This window comes from Anomaloglossus baeobatrachus, chromosome 1, assembly GCF_048569485.1.
Source record: "Anomaloglossus baeobatrachus isolate aAnoBae1 chromosome 1, aAnoBae1.hap1, whole genome shotgun sequence".
Classification (NCBI taxonomy): Eukaryota; Metazoa; Chordata; class Amphibia; order Anura; family Aromobatidae; genus Anomaloglossus; species Anomaloglossus baeobatrachus.
The window spans coordinates 631,846,675-631,870,994 of record NC_134353.1 but is presented as its reverse complement, the minus strand read 5'-3'; the positions used below and the strand labels follow the sequence as shown (position 1 = coordinate 631,870,994).

Here is a 24,320-nt window from a genome sequence, read left to right as displayed (position 1 = left end):
GCACATTTCTGGCGACAGGTGGGCCACTCTTCCAAAAGACATAGCCTCCGCCTTTAAAGACTTTTACTCCTCTCTCTACTCAATAGATGGGGGGCGGTCGGAGAGGGCCAGGACGGAACTACGGCAGCGTATCCAGAAGTACATTTCAAACTCCGGTTTGAAACACCTTAAACCGGAGGATGCGGACGCCATGGAAAGACCCATTTCAGAGGAGGAGTACTGGGCTGCAATTAAAAATTCCCCCACTGGTAAGGCCCCTGGCCCAGATGGTTTCCCCCTGCTTTACTACAAAAAGATGGGCTCCATGCTGCTCCCCCCATTTCTCTCGGCCTTTAACAATATCTCACTCTCCGAAAAAGTCCACTTGCCGAGAGACTCTCTGGCCGCTAATATAGTAGTCATTCCTAAAGAGGGTAAAGACCCTACCTCTTGTTCTAGTTACCGACCCATCTCCCTCCTCAACACAGACTTGAAGCTCTTCACCAGAATATTATCAGAGAGACTCTCTCCATTGCTGGGGGGGATTGTCCACCCTGACCAGGCTGGGTTCATGATGGGAAGGGAAGCGAGGGACAACACCACTAAGGCGCTGAATTTAATCCACAGGGCTAATTCGGAAGGGTTGCCCCTGATGCTCTTGTCGACCGACGCAGAAAAAGCGTTCGACAGAGTCAATTGGATATTCATGGAGGAGGTTCTGCGGGAGGTGGGGTTGGGGAGGATGATGCTCAGGTGGATATGCTCTCTGTATAGCAACCCCTCTGCCGCGGTCAGGGTGAACGGTCTCCTTTCAGATAGATTTTCCATTCTTAACGGCACAAGGCAGGGATGCCCCCTTTCACCCCTGATCTTTATCCTGACCCTGGAACCCCTGCTTAGCCGAATTAGAGGTAACATTGACATTTCTGGCCCTACAGTTGCGGGTTCCACCTACAAAATCGCGGCGTACGCGGACGATTTACTTTTCTTTATTACCAATCCTCGGGTCTCCCTGCCCAATTTACTGAGAGAGCTGGAAACATACTCCTCTCTTTCTAATTTTAGAATTAACATGTCAAAATCGGAGGCTATGAATGTATCTCTCCCCCAAGATCATGTTATTTCGCTTCAATCGGCGTTCGGGTTTAAGTGGGCTAATCACTCTCTGAGGTACCTGGGGGTCCAGCTGGCAGCGGATAACAGCCAACTATATAAGCTGAACTATCTTCCTCTCCTGCAGTCCATTAGAACAGACTGCGCAAACTGGGCGAGGGGTCTTTTCACATGGTTTGGGAGGTGTGCAATATTGAAGATGAACATATTACCACGACTACTTTACCTCTTCCAGGCCCTGCCAATTAAGATCCCGAGCTCTTTTTTCAAGGAATTGGCCTCACTATATACCAAATTTATCTGGGCGAATAAGCCGGCGAGACTTTCCCGTTCCCTATTGTGCAGACCTAAGCGTAGGGGAGGGCTGGGAATACCTGATATGAAAAAATATTACTGGGCCACACATATGGTTAGGGTTCTGGACTGGTGCCGTCACTCTAGGATGAAACCATGGGTCGCCCTGGAACAGAGTTTCTCGGAGGTGCATTTACCGGCCATGCCTTGGGTCGGGAGTTTTTCCCCGGCCTCTCTGAGATCTCACCCCACCATTGGCGCTACTCTGGAATGCTGTTCGAGGGGAGAGGTTCGGCGCCTCCTCCTGCCGTTGCCTTCCCCCATGTCACCAATTATAGGAGATCCGGATTTCCGTCCTGGCCTCTCGGACCCAGTTTTTCGGAGTTGGGTACAGGGGGGCAGATTCAGAGCTTACCAGATGGGAGAGGAGGGTGACTGGCTATCTCTTTCGGATATATGTGGTCTCCTGCCTCCGGACCCCCTGGGGAGATGGAGGGCCATGCAGTTGAGGCATTTCTTGAGCTCCCTTCCCTGCTTCGCCCGGTATGCTGGGCCTCTCACAAGGTTCGAAAAATTGTGCTTGGGAGAGGGGGCCCTGCGGCACTCACTTTCCCTGGCATACAATTTGCTATCAGACCCGGGAGATTTGCCCACCCCGGTTTATTTGCGGCAGTGGGAAAGGGACCTTGGGACGGCCCTATCAGACACGCAACGAAACAACGTCCTAATGATGGCACATAAAACTTCGATCAGTTCCAGAATGTTGGAGGCCAACTTCAAACTGTTGACTAGGTGGTATAGAGTCCCGACCAGACTTCATAGGATATTCCCCTCAGTCGATCCCGTTTGCTGGAGGTGTGGCTCGGGGGAGGGTGATTACGTGCACATCTTTTGGTCTTGCCCTTCCTTGCAGCGGTTTTGGTCAGGAGTGAGGGAGGTAATTAGACTGGTGACCGGCACGGCTGAGACACTGGGTCCGGAACTGTTTATCTTACAGCTTTCGGAACTCCCGGCTCATAGATACAAGCGTTCTTTGCTTAGATTTCTGGTAATGGCCGCCAGGTCGTGCATCCCGCTGGGCTGGAAGTCCTCTACCCCCCCCACATTGGCACAGTGGGTTTCAAGGGTTAATGACCTAAGGCACATGGAGGACCTGACATCCTCTCTCAATGACAGTCAGGAAGGTTTTCGTAGGACCTGGTTCCCATGGTTGGAGTTCACTTACTCGGCGGATTACGCCAGATTACTCGCTGCTCCACGGCTGCTGTGAGGCTCTGGAGGAGCACTCTCCCCCCCCTCCTCCCCCCTTTTTTTTTTTTTTTTTTCTTCTTCTCTTCTCTCTCTCCTCTCTTCTCTCGCTTTCCCTTCCTCTCATTTCTTTGTCCCCTATCTTCTCCTATTCTCCCCTCCCCTGCATTCCCCTTTCTTCCTCTTTCTCTTATCCTGTTCTAAATTCTTTTGGGCTTTGCTTTCTCTTTCTATGTATGTTCTGTATTCTACCCTTGTTGGGTTGGTTCATAAAAGGATTAAACTGGGCCTGACTCGAGCAGTTGCAGTAACTGGATATGTACAGGGGAGAGGAAGAGTGGACTACATGTCAATGTTAAATATTTGAAATCTGTTATTCTGCTCTTTGTGGCGCAGTTGTTATTTTGTATGTTCTCGAGTCGGTCTTTAAAATAAAGAATTTATAAAATATAAATCAACTATGTAATGAAATTTATATATAAAATTTGCAATGTTTTTCATGGGCAAAAATATATGTTAATAAAATGCATGAAGGTGAAAATATTTTTTCCTCATTACACAATGCAAAAATAACAAAACAGGCCAAAGTTGAAGTATTTTTAACTATACACATTTAGGAATCTCTCTACCTGTCTGGGACGGAGGAGTAATGGCAACTGGTCTAGGTGTAGTAGACCTAACAGGAAACAAGCATCATTAATCAACAAAGCTCAGCAAAGTTGTTTGAGTTCAGCAAGTACTTGTGGATACAAACCCTTCAATAAGCCTCTAAAATGTAACTTTAGCTCTCTTCTGTCACTATTATAAGATACTTCCCCAGGATGTAGAAAATATATGCAGATAAGGATCTCACCTGCTGCTACTTTGTGACCTACTTATGGAACTCTGAAAAGCAAAACAAACAGCTTTAATAAAAAAAATATGGAGCTGGATATATAGGAAGAAACTTGTGGACAAGAAGCATATAATTATTTACTTATTTTTATTGCTTTATTTTTAATGATGATTAGAACTTTTTGATTTACACCATGTTTCAAATTATCATATCAAATTGTTCAATAATAATTAAACGGGGAATATCACCCCAACTCACCGAGCTTCACTGACGAATCAAAACACCAGATGAGAAATATCGATGGATTCTCATAAATAAAGCATAAGGTGCAATCTTATGCTTTATTTATGGGAATCCATCGAGATTTCTCATCTGGTGTTTTGATTTTTTTTTTTTTGTGTTTCAAATTATGATGCAAATTGGATTTAAGTGTCGTAGCGATTAATTTTTATTTTTTTTTTCAATGAAACTCATTGATGGTATTTTGTCTCAGGGTTCTTTGGATCACTGAAATCAATCCCAGATACCTGTTTTAATTAGTTTGCCAGGTGAGTCCAATAAAAGGAAAACTGGATGTTCCACAATATTAATCAGGCCACAGTTTTCAATTAACATGGGAAAGAAAAAGGATCTCTCTGCTGCCGAAAAGCATCAAATAGTGCAATGCCTTGGACAAGAGATGAAAATATTAGATATTTCACAAAAACTTAAGTGTGATCATTGTACTGTGAAGAGATTTGTGGCTGATCCTGAGCACATATGTTTTCGTGCTGATAAAGACAGAATGAGGAAGGTTTCTTCTAAGCAGCTGCTAAAAAGCCATTACAAACCAGCAAACAGTAATTTGAATCTTCTAGTGCCTCTGAAGTCCCTCGAACCTCAAGGTGTAGGATCCTTCAAAGGCTTGCTGTAGTGCATAAGCCTACTATCCGGCCACCCCTAACCGGTGCTCACAAGCAGAAACGGTTGCTGTGGGCCCAGACATACATGAAGACTAATTTTCAAACAGTCTTGTTTACTGATGAGTGTCGAGCAACCCTGGATGGTCCAGATGGATGGAGTAGTGGATGGTTGGTCAGCAAGAAGGTTGGAGAAGTCATGTTTTGGGCTGAAATCATGGGGAGACATCTGGTAGGCCACTTTAGGTTTCCTGAAGGTGTGAAAATGACCTCTTCAAAGTAGATAGAGTTTCTGACTGACAACTTCCATGGTACAAAAAGCAGAAACGTGCCTTCATGAGCAAAATCATCTTCATGCATGACAATGCACCATCTCATGCTGCAAAGAATACCTCTGTGTCATTGACCGCTATGGGTATAAAAGGAGATAAACTCATGGTGTAGCCACCATCTTCCCCTGACTTCAGCCCTATAAAGAACCTGTGGAGTATCATCAAGCAAAAGATCTATGAGGGTGGGAGGCGGTTCACATCAAAACAGCAGCTCTGGGAGGCTATTCTGATATTATGAAAAGAAATTCAAGCAGAAACTCTCCAAAAACTCACAAGTTCAATGGATGGAAGAATTGGGAATGTGATATGAAAGAAGGGTTCCTATGTTAACATGTAACTTGGCTTGTTAGGATGTTTTGGATTTAAATAGCTTTTTATTCCAGTGAATGTGACCTCCTAATGCTGTAAATTCCACAAATGAGCATTTTCAGTTCTTTAAAACATATTAAATGTTTAGAAACTGCTGTGCCTAATAATTTGGAACAGTGCATTTTTAAGTTTTTTTAATTTTGAAGATTATACTGTTATCATTGGGAGGTTTCTTCAATAAAATTTGATGTGTACTCTAACGGGTGATGACTTTTATTAGACTGACTGTCATTTTCACCGACCATTTAGGAAAATCAGAGAAAAATATCATTTGCGTAATAATTTGGAACATGGTATATTTAAAAACTTTTTAATTTTTCACTTTTTACTGTGTTTCAGTCCCTTTATGGAATCTGAATGTGCAACATCAGACTCCTTGCACTATTATAATAATAATAATAATAATAATAATAATAATAATAATATTTATTCACTTATATAGGGCCATTACTTCCACAGCGCTTTACATACATCAGCAACACTGTCCCCAATTTTTATGGGGGGTTTTATTTTTTCATATTTTTTAAAACTTTTTCTTACACTTTTTATTGATTTTATTAGGCACCTTAGGGGACATCAAACTAACTCTGTCCGATCACTTCTGCTGTTCAGAGCGATGCTTCAGCATCCCTCTGAGCAGCAGAAATGCTGATCTGTGAATGCCAGCGCTCTGCCAGTATTCAGAGGAACTCGACAGTGACAGAGTCTTTTTGTCCGTTTGTAATATATATGGATTATGTCTATTTGGCTGACCATGCTTCCAACTCCCCCTCCCCCATTAGCCACAGGTATTCATATTCCTTAATAGCGGGTCTCTCTTTGCCCATATATGTAGGTTTTAAAACCCAGAGAGAGGCAGCAAGATAGAGTAGTACCCAGTACAATGAGATTGCCTATGACGTTGCTACTGCGCGAGTATAAAAATGGCCATTTTAATATACAAAACACCTCAAAATATTTTTTGAGATTTTTTATTAGTAGTTGATCGCTTTAGCATGCAAGTCTTTTTGTCTGTTTGTAATGTATATGGATAATTTCCATTTGACTGACTATGCTGCCAAACCCCCCTCCCCCATTAGTCACAGGTGTTTTTATCCTTTAATAGAGGGTCTCTCTTTGCCCATATATGTAGGTTTTAACATATACCAATTTTCTAAGTAAATAGGTTTCTAAAGGTGCTGTCGACATGAATTTCCCACCAGATGTGAGTAACAACCCATCCAATCTACACAGGGAAAGAAATTAATCCATGGATGTCTATAAATTAAGTTGTGTAATAAGAAATGAACACTTGAAAAAAAAGAGAGGTGCAAAAGCCATGGAAATTCACGATACCAGCTGAAATATATTAGTAATTAGAAAGCAATTCTGCTAGTTAGTGAAAAATAGTATCAGCTGGTACTAATGATGGCATCTAAAAATGTGTCTGATACCAAGGTGACACACAAGAAACATCTCATGATGGTTAAAACCAGTGAGCTGTCTCAAGACCTTTGCTATCTTATTGTTATAAAACATACTGATGGCATTGGTTACAGAAGAATTTCTAAACTACTGAAGAGCACTGTTGGAGTAATGAAGAAGTAGAAAGAACAAAATTTCACAATAAACCGTCCATAACCTAGTGAGCCCACCAGATTTTAGACACAGTGAAAAGAATTAGCAGAATAATTGTCCAAGAGCCAAGGAACACCTGTGGAGAGCTACAGAAAGACCTAGAATCAGCAGGTATAATTCTTTAAAAAAAGCAATAAGTAATGCACGCATCCTCTATGGCTTGTATGCACGCTCACCCCGCAACACTCCATTGCTTAACAAAAAGCATGTTCAAGCGCATTTATAGGTTGCTCAACAACATTTAGACAAACCTGTGAAATAATGGGAAAATATAGTCTGGTCAGGTGAGACCAAAATGTAACTCTTTAGATGCCATAATACACACCATGAGTGCAGGCAAAAGACACTGCACATCACCCAAAAAACACCATACCAACAGTGAAGTTTGGAGGTGGGAACATCATGATGTGATACTGTTTTTAAGCATAAAGCACTGGTTAACTTAATGTAATTGAAGAAAGGATGAATGGACAAATCTACAAAGACATTCTTGATAAAAAATCTGCCGCAATCTACTAGGATGATGAAAATGAAACGAGGGTGGACATTTCAACAAGACAATGATCTTAAACACTCAGCCAAGAAAACTATCATTTGGGGTTTGGTGTAATGAGAAATGTCACAGAGAAAAAGGATTGAACACACCAAACAAAAGAGGTGCAATAGCCATGGAACGTTAGGACACCAGCTGAAATATATCAGTAATTAGAAAGCAATCCTGCCTCTTATTGAAAAATATCAGCTGGTTCAACTGATGGTGTATAAACAGGTGTCTCATTACCAAAGTACCACACAAGCTACATCTCATGATTATTAAAACCAATGAGCGGTCTCAAGACCTTTGCAACCTTATTGTTGCAAAACATACTGATGGCATTAGTTACAGAAGAATTTCTAAACTAATGAAGGTTAAAGTGTTCACTGTTGGGACCATAATCCAGAAGTGGAAAGAACATAATTTCACCATGAACCGGCCATTACCAGGTAATCCCCACGAGATTTCAGACAGAGGAGTGAAAAGAATTATCAGAAGAGTTGTCCAAGGGCCAAGGATCAACTGGGGAGCGCTACAGAAAGACCCAGAATCAGCAGCTACAATTGTTTCAAAGAAAGCAATAACTATTGTACTCACCCTCTAGGGTGCCTGTATGCACGCTCACCACACAAGACTCCGTTGTTTAACAAAATGCATGTTCAAGCATGTTTAAAGTTTGCGCAACAACATTTAGACAAGCCTGTGAGATACTGGGAGAATAAAGTCTAGTCAGTTGAGACCAAAATGTAACTCTTTAGATGCCATAATACACACTATAATTGGAGGCCCAAAGGCACTGCATATCACTCCAATAACAACATACCAACAGTGAAGTTTGGAGGTAGGAACAACATGGTGTGGGGCTGTTTTTCAATATACGGCACTGGAAAACTTCATACGATTGAAGGAAGTATGAATGGACAAATGTACGAAGACATTCTTGATAAAAACCTGCTGCCATCTACCAGAAAGATTAAGATGAAATGAGGTTGGACAAATGATCCCAAACACACCGCTGCAGAAACTCTCAATCAGTTTCAGAGAAGGAAAATAAAGCTGCCAGAATGACCCAGCCAATCACATCACCTGAATCCAATAGAAAATTTATGGGAGAAACTAAAGCTCAGAGTTCGTAGAAAAAGCCCACAGAGCTGTCACGATTCGAAGAGTGTGAAAGCCTGGGACAAAAAAAAACCAAAAACCTGAGGAGCTTCAGAAAAAAACTTAAGTTTTAAAAGCCGCTGGGTACCGAGCTGTACTGTAGACTAGTCGGATGGCGGAGGCTCCTGGCAGCATGTGGAGAGACTTCACCAGGGATCCGCCTGTACAATTAGCCTACAGCGGCGGCTATTTAAGGTATGTTTTTCTCTGCAAGGTTGCAGTGTTTCAGAGTCAAACATTCCTGGCAGAGTTCATACAGCCAGTGGCTGATACATGCTGCCCATGGTTTGGGCAACATGTATGAGATGTCAGGTTCACTTTAAACACTTTGTTGGAATTAGGTAATATCGGCATGCGGGGGCAAATTAGAGAATGTTTTTGATGTCTATAGGAAAACAATTTCTCCACCTTTGTAGATAATGTAATATGGAGGAAATCCAAGTTTTATAGCTTTACCTTGAAAATGCTGAGTGAACGGAAAAGGTCATGTTTTTTTCTATTCTAATCACTATTAACCTTACTCTTGCAAAGAAATATATCTAAATTTATGTACAATATCAAATAGGAACACTGCCTGATATGTTTTATACATAATTTCCATTGTATTTAGATTTTCAAAAATAGATTAGGCATTCCCATGATGAGGTTTTGGTGAGTATTTGATGTTGCAGGATTTCTGCACCTATTATGTAAATTAGGTTATTTGCATTTTTTCATTGCGGTTTTATGTGCATTTTTTTAACATACATTCTTATTGCATTTCGACTTGCGTTTTTTTGTCTCTAGTGTGTAATGCTTTAAACAAAGCTGCTTCATTTTTTAAACTTCCTAGTATTTGGTTTTGCCAGAAATTTACTGACATTCTTAAGTGTGGACTACATGTGTTTTTGATGCGTTTCCACAATGGAAGCGCACTACAAACTCATGTGGATTTTTACCTTCCAATTTTCTGCATCTAATGCAATTCTATGGGAAAAGTCTACACAGAAAGCTCGGTGTACTTGCAAGAGAAATTGACATGCTGAAGATTTGAAAAATGCACAGTAGGTCAGTCTTCACAGCGTAAAAAAGAAGCACAGTAGGCACGAGTTTCTATAAATCCCATCCACTTTACTGGAACTGTAAAGGGGGGTTTACACGCTACGATATCGTTAATGTTTTATCGTCTTGGGTCACGTTGTTAGTGATGCACATCCGGCGTCATTAATGATATCGCAGCGTGTGACACTTACCAGCGACCTTAAGCGACCTCAAAAATGGTGAAAATCGTTCACCATGTCCAAAACCAAAAATCGGTAATGGTTGATTATCGATTTTGTTCGTCGCTCCTGCGGCAGCACACATCGCTGTGTGTGACACCGCAGGAGCGAGGAATGTCTCTTTACCTGCAGCTGGCCGCAATGCGGAAGGAAGGAGCTGGGCGGGATGCTACGTCCCGCTCATCTCCGCCCCTCCGCTTTGATTGGCTGGCCGCTTTGATTGGCTGGCCGCTTAGTGACGTCGTGGTGACGTCGCTGTGATGCCAAACGTCCCTCCCCCTTGAGGGAGGGATTGTTCGGCAGTCACAGCGCCGCCACCGACCAGGTAAGTGCGTGTAATGCTGCCGTAGCGATAATTTCATGCACGAAATTGCATGCACGATGGTGGCGGGTGCTTTTGCGTACGATATCGCTAGCAATTGCTAGCGATATCGTAGCGTGTATAGCCTGCTTTAGAAGCTGCATTTTTGACACAGCAAAAAATAACATGCAAACTCAAAAACTCACCAAGAGCTCTTCGTGGGAGTGTAGATTTATAGGGGTTTTCCCTTTTTAACTAAAATGCAATTCAGGCAGCACAAATCACTGAATCCAATGACTGTTTGCACTTAGGTTTACAGCAGCCATTAAAAAGTCACTGGACCAGTGACAGAAATGCTGGATATCTGGGAAGGTAAGAAACAGCTAATTTTATTATTTGTAATACGGGGATGAGGATTTTAACATAAGATGGAAAACTTCTTTCAGATTCATTATATTTGTTCCTCACCTTCAATTGGGTGACCATAGATCTTAGTTCGTCATTTTCTTTCTTTACGGTTTTCAACTCACTATTGAAGCAGATATTTGTTAACCACAGTCTTAGTGATAAACATTTCCAAAAACACAACATTCAAGGTAACAGAGAAACTTGATTAAAACCTCTGTTGATTTTCAATCTTCTGTAAAGCTGCCTGGAAAGCATCTTGAGCCTTATTAAGACATTGTTTGTAGAAAGTCAAATGAAGTTCATGCTGCTGCTTTTGAAAACGCCATGCCTATAATAAAAGCATCATGGACAGAGATCACTGCCATTGCATTGATCCACAGAGATAATATTTGTTAGAAATTAATACTATAAACCTATCCTAACACTGCATATAATGCTGACACTCCTAAGGGGAGCATCAATTCCATCTACTCTATCAATGCTGAGAAAGAGAAAAAAAAACCCTAGGGGAAAGAGGAGAAGGGAGACAAAAGAGTGGCGCTAATCTAAGAGTAGTAATTGATGAATATAAGTAGGTGAATGAATTGTTGCACTCACCTATGGAAGGTTTAATAAGTGCCTGTAAATTTATACTGGAGCACAATCTTTTTACTATACTTGACAAGATGCACTTGCAGCACCTTGGCACCGCGATGGGGACTCAGGTTGCACCAAGTTTTGAAAATCTGTTAATGAGGTGATTTGTGTCCTCATATTCTCTATGTGCTCCTGAATATAAAAACAATATTGTTTATTTTTGACGTTTGGTCGATCATCTCATCGTCATATGGGATGGGTCAAAATCTCAAGCATATTCCTTCAAAATCCCAAAGACATTCATTGATGCCCTCAATAATAACAATTGGGGGATATCGTTCACCTCCCATATTGAGGAGGAACAAGTAATCTGTTTAGATCTAGTCATTAAAAGACACGTCCTCTGTTATCACCAAAACCCACTTTAAAGCAGTGGATACAAATAGCTATCTTTATTTTTATAGTGTTCATTTCTCCAAATGGAAAAAAAAATCCTTTCTATTCAGTTTTTCTGTATCCAAAAAAACTGGGGTTTTTTTGTTTTTAAAGAAAATTACATTTAACAAGCAGAAACTTTAAAAAAAAAAAAGATTTATGGATAAGAAATATCCACAAGATATTATTAAAGTAGCATATGAAAAAAAAAAATCAAAATATCCCAGGATGATTGTCTCGCAAAGGTAAAATCAAATGCAACCAACCGGGATGAAGCAACTGCTAATAATGATGATAGCACTAATAGTAACTAAAATAAAAGTCAAAATAGTATTAGTAAAAACAAAAATAATAAAAACATTTGTAAATATAATTTTCTTACTACTTTTAACCGGGGCAGTAAAATGATACGTACTATGCTCAAAAAATACTGATGCTATACAAATTATTACCCTGAGAACCAAATATCACATTCCGTAGGGGTAAAACAATTGAAAATATTGTTACCCTGAGTGAACTTAGAAGTATTAACCCCTTAACGACCTTGGACGTACTGAGTACGTCATGGTCACATGGTGCTAAACGACCCATGACGTACTCAGTACGTCCTGGCGAAATCGCGGTCCCGGAGCCCCGGGGAGTGAAATTTGTTTACTTAAATGGTGGATTCGGGAAGGAGGGGACCTCTGCCTGACCTCAGGAGGGGTGGTGCCTCCTCCCCGAACCTACAGAGGCTGTGATTGGCTGACGAACGCCGCTCAGCCAATTACAGTCACTGTAATGTGTCAGCCATTGAAAATGGCTGACACATTGCAATCCAGCCATAATCAGTGCTGCTGTAGCACTGATGACTGGCTGGAGCTGGGTGAACTTTGTTTCACCCGCCCCCAGCTCTGATTGGAGAGACCGGCCTTGTGACCGATCTCTCCCAATCACTGTGGATCTTGTGCCGGTGACCTGTATGTGACCGCTACCCTCAGCTTCACTCCGTCCGTGAAAGCTGATGAGAGCGGTCGCTGCAGGTGCCCATCGGTAAGTTATAGCCCCCCCCCCCCCCGATCCACCGCCGCTCCCCGCCGAGATCCACCGCCGCTCCCCGCCGAGATCCACCGCCGCTCCCCGCCGAGATCCACCGCCGCTCCCCGCCGAGATCCACCGCCGCTCCCCGCCGAGATCCACCGCCGCTCCCCGCCGAGATCCACCGCCGCTCCCCGCCGAGATCCACCGCCGCTCCCCGCCGAGATCCACCGCCGCTCCCCGCCGAGATCCACCGCCGCTCCCCGCCGAGATCCACCGCCGCTCCCCGCCGAGATCCACCGCTGCTGCCCGCCACGCCGCTTTACACGCCGCTGTCACTGCCCGCCACGCCGCTTTACACGCCGCTGTCCCTGCCCCCACGCCGCTGTTCCCGCCGCTGTCCCTGCCCGCCGATCCACCGCTGCTGCCCGCCAAGCCGCTGTTCCCGCCGGTGTCCCTGCCCGCCACGCCGCTGTCCCTGCCGCCACCGTCCCCTTTGTCGCACCCACCTTTTTCAGCCGCCGCTGCACCCGATCGGCCACCGCTTCCATCGGCTGCCACTGCACCTAATCGGCTGCCGCCTTCCATGTGCTGCCTCCCCTCCCCCCCTCCATGTGCTGCCTCCTCTCCCCCCCCTCCATGTGCTGCCTCCTCTCCCCCCCTCCATGTGCTGCCTCCTCTCCCCCCCTCCATGTGCTGCCTCCCCTCCCCCCCTCCACGTGCTGCCTCCCCTCCCCCCCTCCACGTGCTGCCTCCCCTCCCCCCCTCCACGTGCTGCCTCCCCTCCCCCCCTCCACGTGCTGCCTCCCCTCCCCCCCTCCACGTGCTGCCTCCCCCCTCCATGTGCTGCCTCCCCCCTCCATGTGCTGCCTCCCCCCTCCATGTGCTGCCTCCCCCCTCCATGTGCTGCCTCCCCCCTCCATGTGCTGCCTCCCCCCTCCATGTGCTGCCTCCCTCCATGTGCTGCCTCCCCCCTCCCTCCATGTGCTGCCTCCCCCCTCCCTCCATGTGCTGCCTCCCCCCTCCCTCCATGTGCTGCCTCCCTCCATGTGCTGCCTCCCCTCATGTGCTGCCTCCCCTCATGTGCTGCCTCCCCTCATGTGCTGCCTCCCCTCATGTGCTGCCTCCCCTCATGTGCTGCCTCCCTCCCTCCATGTGCTGCCTCCCTCCCTCCATGTGCTGCCTCCCTCCCTCCATGTGCTGCCTCCCTCCCTCCATGTGCTGCCTCCCTCCCTCCATGTGCTGCCTCCCTCCCTCCATGTGCTGCCTCCCCCCTCCATGTGCTGCCTCCCCCCTCCATGTGCTGCCTCCCCCCTCCATGTGCTGCCTCCCCCCTCCATGTGCTGCCTCCCTCCATGTGCTGCCTCCCTCCATGTGCTGCCTCCCTCCATGTGCTGCCTCCCTCCATGTGCTGCCTCCCTCCATGTGCTGCCTCCCCCCTCCCTCCATGTGCCATCGCTCTCTCCCATCAGACTCTGCCCCCCTCCCTGATCTGCTGCCTGCTCTCTCCCATCCTTTTCACCCTCCTTCATCTGCTGCCTCTTTTGTCTGCTGTGATCCTGCTGCCTAGATCCATCCTGTAAGGTAGCTATCCCCAATCTCACCTCCCACCCCCCCATCCTCCGCCGCTCCTCCATTCGCTGCGCCCTTTCCCATCCTCCATCCGCTGCGCCTTTTCTCATCTGCCGCGCCTCCATCCGCTGCGCCCTTTCTCATCTGCCGCCCCTCCATCCGCTGCCGCGCCCTCTTGCATCGCATTATCCAGCGCAGTTGCTCGCTTCCAGACAGGAGCGGATGATGCGATGCAAGACTCGTGCATAATGGCAGGCACTCATTTTTTTTTTTCTGACGGCCGTCTTTATTTCGCCAAACTAATATTTTTTTGTATTTTCTCTTTCTTTCTAGATTTTCCTTGTTCATCAGAGACACAAACACACACATACACTAAATAAAGGTATTTTTTTTCTCACACACACAAACACTAAATAAAGTTTTTGTACACACACCACACATACAATGTCCCGATCCCAGAGACGTTATTCAGATGAGGAGGCATATGCCTTTGTTGCCTCCGAGCCTGATAGCGAGGGAGATGACCCCACATTCCTCTGTTCCTCCCAAGCCGATTCCTCCACCAGTGACGAAGGACCACCGCGAAGACGTCGTAGGACGAGGTATCAGCCGGGGCCCAGGGGAGAAGAGCCGGAGCCCAGGGGAGAAGAGCCGGAGCCCAGGGGAGAAGAGCCGGAGCCCAGGGGAGAAGAGCCGGAGCCCAGGGGAGAAGAGCCGGAGCCCAGGGGAGAAGAGCCGGAGCCCAGGGGAGAAGACTCGGAGCAGAGCGTGAGTGAACCCCAGCCCAGCACTAGTGCTAGGGACCCCCAACCTAGCGCTAGTGACCGGGTATGGACCCCAGTCCCTGAAAACTTTGCACCACAGATTCCTGAGTTTCTTCCCCAACCAGGAATCCAGTTTGATGCTACAAACCTTGGAGCAATAGACTTTTTCAAAGTCTATTTCTCTGAAGAGTTTGTCAGTCTCATGGTGGTGCAAACGAATCTCAACGCCCAACGATTTTTGGCCCAAAATGCTAACTCAGCATTTTCTAGCTGGACCCCGACGGATTCAGTAGAAATGTTGAAGTATTGGGGTCTCACTCTTCACATGGGGCTGGTGAAGAAGCCACAACTTCGCCAATATTGGAGTGTTAATATTTTTTTTTTTTCCAAAACGTTTTTTATTGATTTTTCAAATTTGTAAAAACATGACAAGTATCATTGCAAAAGAAGAACATTCGTCTGACAAAATGTGACATAGAGGTGGGTGATACCCCAATTTGGAGTTCCATGTTGCTGTTCGATTTAAGATAGTATACAGTAACATTAAACCAAAACATAGGTAATGAAATATAATATAACATATGCAATACAATTCGTTAAATCTCTGTGTCGTCCCTGAATGATTTCAATTTTGCTAGCGTGTCTTGGTATTCCCAACCGTCTCGTCTCCCCCTCCCGCCAGAGCCCCCTCCTAGGTGATTCTCAGTTTACCCAGGCTGTCCTGAATATCGCTCAGGATATACCACTCTGAGTGAACAAAAGGTGCCATCAGGTTAATTATTTCTCCCTGTGTGAATTGGCTTTCAATAAAATGTCTCCATCTCACAAAAAACTTGGCTGTCAACCCATCTTTATCCCTCTCCGCTTCTAGTTTTTCCCACCTCAGAAGGTTGTGTAGTTCGCCCACAACCTCCTTTATGGATGGGCCCTCCCTTTGAATCCAGTGTTTTAAGATGCAACGCTTAGCTATCATGGCTATGTCATGCATTATTGCGTATTTCCTCTTTTCCGGCGTGTTCGGTCCTCCTCCTACTCCTCCCTCAAAGGAGTGGAAAATCCACACCATTAAGTCTAGTTTGCTGAAAATTCCCCATGTTGACTGGGCAAATAGTCTGACTTGGTTCCAGAACCTAGCGATTGTCTCACATTCCCATAGCCCATGTAGCATATCCGTTTTTTCTTTTTGACACTTAGGACACCACCTATCCCTACCTGGTATGTTGAAACCTATAATGGCCCTATGTAGAATTCTGAATTGAGTGTCTCTCCATCTCTCATTGGTAATATGTTTCCGCACTTGTACCCATCCTCTCAGTATATCATCCACCACTTCTTCCCTTCCCAATTGTTTCCCCCACGCTTTTAAAGTCCGACTATCCTCCCGTGAGATAAGCACCCCCCTTAGCGATCGATAAATTTTAGAGACATTTATACTTGTTACATCACATTCCAGTAACTCATCAATCGAACTTCTGTTCAGCTCTCTTCCAACCACACCCAGGTCTCCTATTATTCCATGTTTCAATTGTTCATACTGGATGACATGTGAGCTATTAAGGTTGTACTTATCCAACACTTCCCGACCTGTCATCCACCTCCTGTCCTCCACATTCATAACATCTATCATTCTCCTGACTCCCCTCTCTTTCCATCTAGTAAATAGCTTGTTTTCTCGTCCCAGGGGAAAATTTGGGAATGCCCAGGGGTTCAAGTACTTGGACACTTTCCATGAGAGCCCCAGTTTTTTCCTTACCGACTTCCATGTTAGCATGGTGTCTCGGAATATAATTGAGTTCCTTATGTGCCCTTCAACCCTGGATAGTGGGGAGTGTAGAATGGACGTCAGATCCCACGGTGACGCATATTTAGTTTCCATCGCATGATCTGAGTGCCTACTCGTTCCTCTCACCCAATCAATTACATGCCTCATGATACATACAAGATTATACCCTTGGACATCTGGAAAGTTTAGACCTCCCTCCTCTGCTGACTTCATCAGCGTACGCAGCTTTATTCTGGGTTTCCTTCCCCTCCACAGAAATTCTGTATACGCGGAGTTGAGCTTATTCACATCCTTTAGTTTTAGCAATAGCGGGATTGTCTGGAAGGGATACAGCAGCCTAGGAAAGCTCATCATTTTTATCAGGTGGCATCTTGCCAGTAATGGAAGTGGCAGACCTTTCCATCCCTTTAATTGAACTGTAATTTTCCTGATTAGCGGTCCATAATTCAAGTTATAGATTGTTTCCACCGATCTTCCTATATGCACTCCCAGGTATTTAATTGAAGATTGTGCTATAGGAATTCCACATAGACAGCCATCCCTTATTTGTCCCCCCATTGTCCCATGATGCCCCTTTAGGAACATGATCTCGCATTTTTTTTTGTTCAGTTTGAAACCGGAGAATGAGCCAAATTTTTCAATCAAGGCAAGAGTCTGTGGCAAATCCGCACCGGGGTCCCCCATATAAAGTATGATGTCATCAGCAAAAAGCGCTGTCTTTACTTCTGAACCCCTTATCTTGATTCCTTTAAAGCTATTTTGTCCCTGTAGTATTCTTGACAACGGCTCGATTGCCAGGTTGAATAAAAGAGGAGATAATGGGCAGCCCTGTCTTGTTCCCTTCATCAAAGGGAACACGTCTGATAGAAAGCCCGGAGTGTGTACCCTAGCTCCCGAGTTGGCATAAAGGTTTCTAATGTAAAGTCTCATCTTGCCTACAATCCCTATGGCCTCCATTACCCTGTCTAACCACCCCCAATTTACATTATCAAACGCTTTTTCTGCGTCAAGTGTAACTAGGGCAGGTCTAGCCCCTCCCTCAGTGAGACCCAGTCTAACCGCGTCTACCACTAGAATTGTCTTTCGGATATTGGTAACGGCATTTCTCCCCTTAATAAACCCCACCTGGTGATTCGTAATGATCCTAGGTAAGATCTCGGCCAGTCTATTAGCCATGATCTTGGACATAATTTTTAAATCCTGATTTATGAGCGATATAGGTCTATAACTAGAGGGATCATCCAGGTCCTTGGTTCCCTTGGGGAGTAATTTAATATATGCTATGTTGGAATTTTTGGGTATTTCCGCCCCTCCCAGGAAAGCATTAAAGACTGAGGTTAGATCCGGCGAGATCAGATCCTTCAGAGCCTTATAGAATTCACTATTGAAACCGTCAGGTCCCGGTGCCTTGTTGGTGTTAAGCTCCCCAATTGTTCTCGTCACCTCCTCTACTGTGATATCTGCGTTTAAGGCACTCAAATCTTCCTCCGTCAAGCTAGGCATTTGGGCTTGTCTTAGCCACTCTGCCTCATCAGTCATGTCGTTATTCCCTGACCCATATAGTTTTCTATAGTAATCTCCCAACAGTTTATTAATGTCCTTAGGATCCGTAGTCACCTCTCCCCCCTTTGTTTTCAGTTTAGAGATCACTGTCATCTTTCTGCTGCCCCTTGCCAGATTGGCCAACATCCTTCCCGCCTTGTTGCCAAACCTATGTAAGTCAACCTCCTTGTGCGACCAGAATAGTTGTTCCTTTTTTTTGGCCCATTCGTCAAATCCCTCTTTTGCCTCCAACCATCTGCCTTTTGTCATGGGAGATCTATTTGTCACATAATTTGTATATGCTACCCGTACTGCTTCACTATGGAAATTATAATTCTCATTGGTTTTCCGTTTGATCATGGCTGCGTACCCCACCAGACGGCCCCTTAGGACCGCTTTTGCCGTTTCCCAAAATATCACTGGGGACTCTCTATGTTCCTTATTGTCCTCTGCGAATTCTCCCCACCACTCCTGTAGCACCTTATGGAAATTATCTTGCCTGAGAAGGAACGATGGGAATCTCCATATGATATCTGTACCTCTCCTGAATTTCTCTCTAATGCCCAATCTCACCGGACTATGATCAGAGATCACCATATTCTCTATCACACAATCTTGCGTTCCACTCAGTAAGTCTTGCGAGATCCAGAACTGATCAATACGTGACCAGCTATCATGAGGGTGAGAGAAGTGTGTATACTCTCTGTCATGTGGGTGAGTTAGTCTCCAGATGTCTTTCAGTCCTACGTCTTCTAATGTTACATCCCTATTGTCTAAACTCCTGCCCACATTAGCTGTCCCCTCCTCGCATCTTCAGCTGAGTCTGGGACGGTGTTAAAATCGCCTCCCACTATAATGTTAGCCTCCCCATCTGCTAATATGGTGGCCTTTATGTCATCATGAAATGTGATTTGTTGTGAATTTGGGCCATAGACATTATAAATACTGAGTTTACCCGCTGGACTAACGATTGTTAAGTGCTGCCACCTTCCATGGTTGTCTGCCTCATGTGCCACTACCTCATGACTGAATTGTTTATTTATTAGAATCATAGTGCCCGCTTTTCTACCTTGTGCCGCTGCCCCGTAAACGGTGCCCACCCAATGTTTCTTCATGCGGAAAAAGTCCTTCCCCCCCAAGTGGGTTTCCTGTAATAAGGCAATGTCTGTCTTTAGTCTTTTCAGATGTCTCAATATCATTGCTCGTTTGTTAGGTGATCTCAGCCCTTTAACATTCCACGTAGTTATCTGTATCATGTTTACCTGGGTATTCTGCTTTTACTACTCCCTCCCCTATGGGCCCCTGCATCAAGGAAGACGAGATGTTCGACACTAGAATCACAGTTGGTACCACAAAATCGACACTCCCTTTCCCCACCTTGCAAATATAACAAATACAACAAAAAGCATGTAACTGTAAAACATAATTTCCCTTCCGAGAAATCCACGGCGCTTCCCGCCACGTTGGTGAGCTCCCCTATTCCTAGCCAAAATATGTAGCTCCCTAATCACCCCCCAAAAAATATATGTTCTATCCCCGGACTAACTTGAATAAGCCTTTGAAAATTATGCAAAAATTAGCACAGTATGTCAAAACCTCAGCAAGATTCTCCAGTCCTACTTATCTCTGACTCCAGGTAGCCATCAGTCCGCCCAGAACAGGCCCACTTCATTTGAATTTGGATGATGTTCCTGGACAAAGGAGAAAAAGAAAAAAAGAAAAAAAAGACCAAGGGGAGAGAAGATGGAGAAAGAAAGGAGAAGAACAAAAAAAAAAAAAAAAAAAAAAAAGAGAGGGGGGGGGGGGAAGAGGACCCAGACTTTGGGATGTTTTCCTCTCTTTTTTCCCTTCCCCCTCCTCCTCTCACCTCCCCAACCCTCTCTCCGTAATGCATCCTCCTCAACGCCTCTCCCTGTTTGGGAAGAGAAAAAAAAAAAAAAAAAAAAACAGGCAAAAAAAGGAAAAACAATGAGCGAGTTCCAGTTCAGGTATCATGGTTTCTCTCCAAGGGTTGGTTCCTGTGTTCCAGGCGAGAATTATGCTGTCGACCCGGGCTTGGCCTCCTTTCCTCCCTGGTCTCGACTTGCTTTTGTCCCCCAAGACGTCCCACATCTCTTCCTGAGCTTGTGGGGGATCCTCTTCTATTATTCCCTTCTCCACTAGCTCCTTTTTCTTGCCTTTCTGACCTAGTCTTGTTGAGCTCTGCCATGAGAATGTTTTCTGCTTCTTTGTAGTCCTTGTAGTATACAAACGAGCCATTGGGGTTTCTAACTTTCAGTGTAGCAGGGTATAATAGCTGGCACTTTACTTTTTTGTTGTACAGAAATGAGCAAATTTTGGTAAATTCTTTTCTCCTTCTGGATACTTCCGCTGAATAATCCCCAAAAATTAGCAGTCTGTTGCCTTGATATTGTAGTGGACGCTTTCGTTCTCTAAAGGCCCTCAATATTTCCTCCTTATGCTTATAATCAAGGTACTTGACAATCACCTGCCTGGCTCTTATCGGGGTATTCTTGTTTGAGTTGTGGCCCTCTCCCTTATTCGCCTCCTGGTGTCTCAGTGGACCCACTCTGTGGGCTCTTTCAACTCTGAATTTCGCCTTTATGCCCAGGGCCTGCGGTAGCTCCAACTCGCATATATTATCCAACTGTCCAATCGACACAGACTCTGGCAACCCGACTATACGTAAGTTGTTTCGTCTCGATCTGTTTTCCAAATCGTCCGCTTTATCCTTCAAGTATTCATTAGATTTTGCTAGAGCTGCTATTTGTGCTTGCATAGCCAGTATTGTCTCCTCGGAGTCAGATATTCTCTGCTCTGATTCTGCCAGTCTAGATGCATGGGCATTTATCTGTTTTTGCATATTAGCTAATGATGTTTGTATGGCTGCCTCAATAGCCACTTTAATCTCTTTTGACAAGTGTGATGTCACTTCTTCAGCCAGTTTTTTATAGTCCACATTAAGCTTTTGTGTGTACTTGTCTTGGCCTGCAGGTGGTGCTGTTTTCTTAGTTCTCTTTGTCTGGACTGGGCCACCACCTCCATCCCCCAATAGCTTGCAGGCTTGTGATGTTGGTGTAGTAAGCTGCTTTTTGTTTCCTTTGGAAGGGGTACTATGAATTCTTGCATTTGACTTCCTGTGAGTCTGAGTGGGATTAATCTCCCTGTGCTGTTTGTCAGTTTCATCCTCCAACACTGCTGTGTCTCTGAGCTGCCCTGCTTTGCCTGCATCTTCTCTCCCCTCTGCCTCCATATCTCCTTCATCCTCCCATTGGGATCCACCGTCATCAGTCCCCTGCATCCACCTCTCTCCTGCTGTGTCCTCCTGTGACTCCTCGCTCATATCTTCCTTATCTCCTGTCTCCTCGCTCATATCTCCCTTATCTCTCCCCTTCCAGCTCTGTGTTTGCTTTTCTGTGTCTCTCACCATGCGTTCAGGCTCCTCCCCCATCAGGCTCGGTGCCATTATCTTATCTTCTCCTCTGTCCATATCAAAGCTTCTCCAGGCTGACTCACCGCTCCCAGAGCTTCTCAGGAGGTACCGTTCCATAGCTGTCTGCTTTAGGTAACCTCCTGTGCTGCTCTCTGTTTGGTGGCTCGTCCGGGGGGTCTGTTTTTAGTCGGTTTCTGTGAGGGGTGGCAGGAGACTCTCCTCTAAGCTTCCACCTCAGCCAGGACAGGAACAGGAAGTCGGAGTGTTAATATTTTATACAACACTCCAGTATTTGGCATGGTTATGACCCGTAAGCGTTTTGAGGCCATGCACAAATTTTTACATTTTAGGGACAATGCGGACAGTCTTCCCCGCAATGACCCGAATTTTGACAGACTGTTCAAAATTCGTCCGGTCATCGAACACTTCAAAAGTAAGTTTGCTGAAGTGTATGTTCCCCAGAGGGAAATTTGTGTGGATGAATCCCTCATCCACTTCAAGGGGAGACTGATGTTTCGCCAGTACCTGCCCAGTAAAAGGGCAAGATACGGCATTAAACTCTATAAGTTGTGCGAGAGTACCTCAGGGTACACTCACAACTTTAGAGTTTACGAAGGGAAGGACACGCGGATCCAACCCCCAGAATGCCCACCTACTCTGGGGGTGAGTGGGAAAATTGTGTGGGATTTGATCCACCCACTGCTTGATAAAGGTTATCACCTGTATGTTGATAATTTTTATACAAGCGTCCCACTCTTCCAATCCCTCTCTTCCAGAGGTACCGCAGCTTGCGGTACTGTCCGGAAAAATCAGAGGGGCCTCCCTGTGACGCTAATTGGGCAGCTGCTCCCAAGAGGTGAGAGTAGAGCCCAATGTAGCGACAACATGGTTGTTGTCAAGTTCAAGGACAGAAGGGATGTCCTTTTCTTGACCACAATTCATGGTCCCGGCACCACAGCCATCAGTGTTCGAGGTACCTCGGCACAGGTTCGCAAACCGGACTGTGCCTTGGGGTACAACAAACATATGGGAGGAGTTGATCTTTCCGATCAAGTCCTCCAGCCCTATAATGCCATGCGGAAGGTGAAGGTGTGGTATAAGAAGCTGGCTGTGCACATCGTGCAGATGGCACTGTACAATGCTTTCGTGCTCTCACGAGGTGCAGGCCAGACCAACACCTTCCTTCAGTTCCAGGAAGCCGTCATCAAGACCTTGATGTTTGGAAGAGAAGAAGCAGCTGTCCCTAGCAACTCTGGAACTGCAAGTGCCCGCATGGTACCAGGGCAACATTTTCCTGGTGAGGTACCGCAAACCACCGGAAGAGGAAGATCTCAGAAAAGGTGCCGGGTGTGCTATAGCAGGGGGGTGAGGAAGGACACAGTGTTTCAATGCGACACTTGTCCCGATAAACCTGGACTTTGTGTGATAAACTGCTTCAAAGTTTATCACTCATCCGGGTACTAAATTAACATGTGCCATCCCAACATTCCTCCATAACACACAAAACGACGTACAACACATAGACGGGGGACCTTCTGTACGCTACATAACGGGGGGGGGGGGGATCTTCCATAAGCCACATAATCGGGGGGGACATTCCGTACGTCACATAGACGGGGGGGAACATGATGTACGCCACACAACGGGGGGGGGGGTCTTCCATAAGCCACATAGAGGGGGGAGGGGGGATCTTCCATAAGCCACATAGAGGGGGGAGGGGGGATCTTCCATAAGCCGCATAGACGGGGGGGGGGAGGACCCAATGAACGCCACATAGACGGGGGGAGGGGGATCTTCCATAAGCCACATAAACGGGGGGGGGGGGAACCTGATATACGCCACATAACGGGGGGGGTCTTCCATAAGCCACATAGAGGGGGGATCTTCCATAAGCCACATAGAGGGGGGAGGGGGGATCTTCCATAAGCCACATAGACGGGGGGGGGGGAGGACCCAATGAACGCCACATAGACGGGGGGAGGGGGATCTTCCATAAGCCACATAAACGGGGGGGGAACCTGATATACGCCACATAACGGGGGGGGGGTCTTCCATAAGCCACATAGAGGGGGGAGGGGGGATCTTCCATAAGCCACATATAGAGGGGGGAGGGGGGATCTTCCATAAGCCACATAGACGGGGGGGGGGACCCAATGAACGCCACATAGACGGGGGGGGGGGAGGACCCAATGAACGCCACATAGACGGGGGGAGGGGGACCTTCCATAAGCCACATAAACGGGGGGGAACCGGATATACGCCGCATAACGGGGGGGGGTCTTCCATAAGCCACATAGAGGGGGGAGGGGGGATCTTCCATAAGCCACATATAGGGGGGAGGGGGGATCTTCCATAAGCCACATAATCGGGGGGGACATTCCGTACGTCACATAGACGGGGGGGAACATGATGTACGCCACATAACGGGGGGAGATTCTTCCATAAGCCACATAGACGGGCGGGGGGGGACCTGATGAACGCCACATAGACGGGGGGAGGGGGGATCTTCCATAAGCCACATAGACGGGGGGGGGGAGGACCCAATGAACGCCACATAGACGGGGGGAGGGGGATCTTCCATAAGCCACATAAACGGGGGGGAACCTGATATACGCCACATAACGGGGGGGGGGATCTTCCATAAGCCACATAGAGGGGGGAGGGGGGATCTTCCATAAGCCACATAGACGGGGGGGGGGGGACCTGATGTATACACCACACAACACAGACGGGGGGAGGACCTGACGTACACTACTCAGCACACACATGACGGCCTGATGTACCGTACACAAATATACCACACTATGAAATTGACATACCAGGTCCCTGCTAATGTACAGCACTCCTT

The 24,320-nt window shown here is 46.1% G+C and overlaps 1 protein-coding gene across 1 annotated transcript in view; it reads right to left on the bottom strand.

Annotated features, from left to right (window-relative positions):
- RNF212B (ring finger protein 212B) overlaps nucleotides 1–24,320 on the bottom strand; it is a 111,686-nt gene that overhangs the window by 5,667 nt on the left and 81,699 nt on the right. The window contains exons 5-8 of the mRNA XM_075352643.1: nucleotides 10,563–10,678; nucleotides 10,411–10,471; nucleotides 3,488–3,519; nucleotides 3,264–3,310 (exon numbers count right to left, since the gene is read on the bottom strand). Coding sequence (XP_075208758.1) covers nucleotides 3,264–3,310; nucleotides 3,488–3,519; nucleotides 10,411–10,471; nucleotides 10,563–10,678 — 256 coding nt within the window. The remainder of the gene's footprint in view (nucleotides 1–3,263; nucleotides 3,311–3,487; nucleotides 3,520–10,410; nucleotides 10,472–10,562; nucleotides 10,679–24,320) is intronic.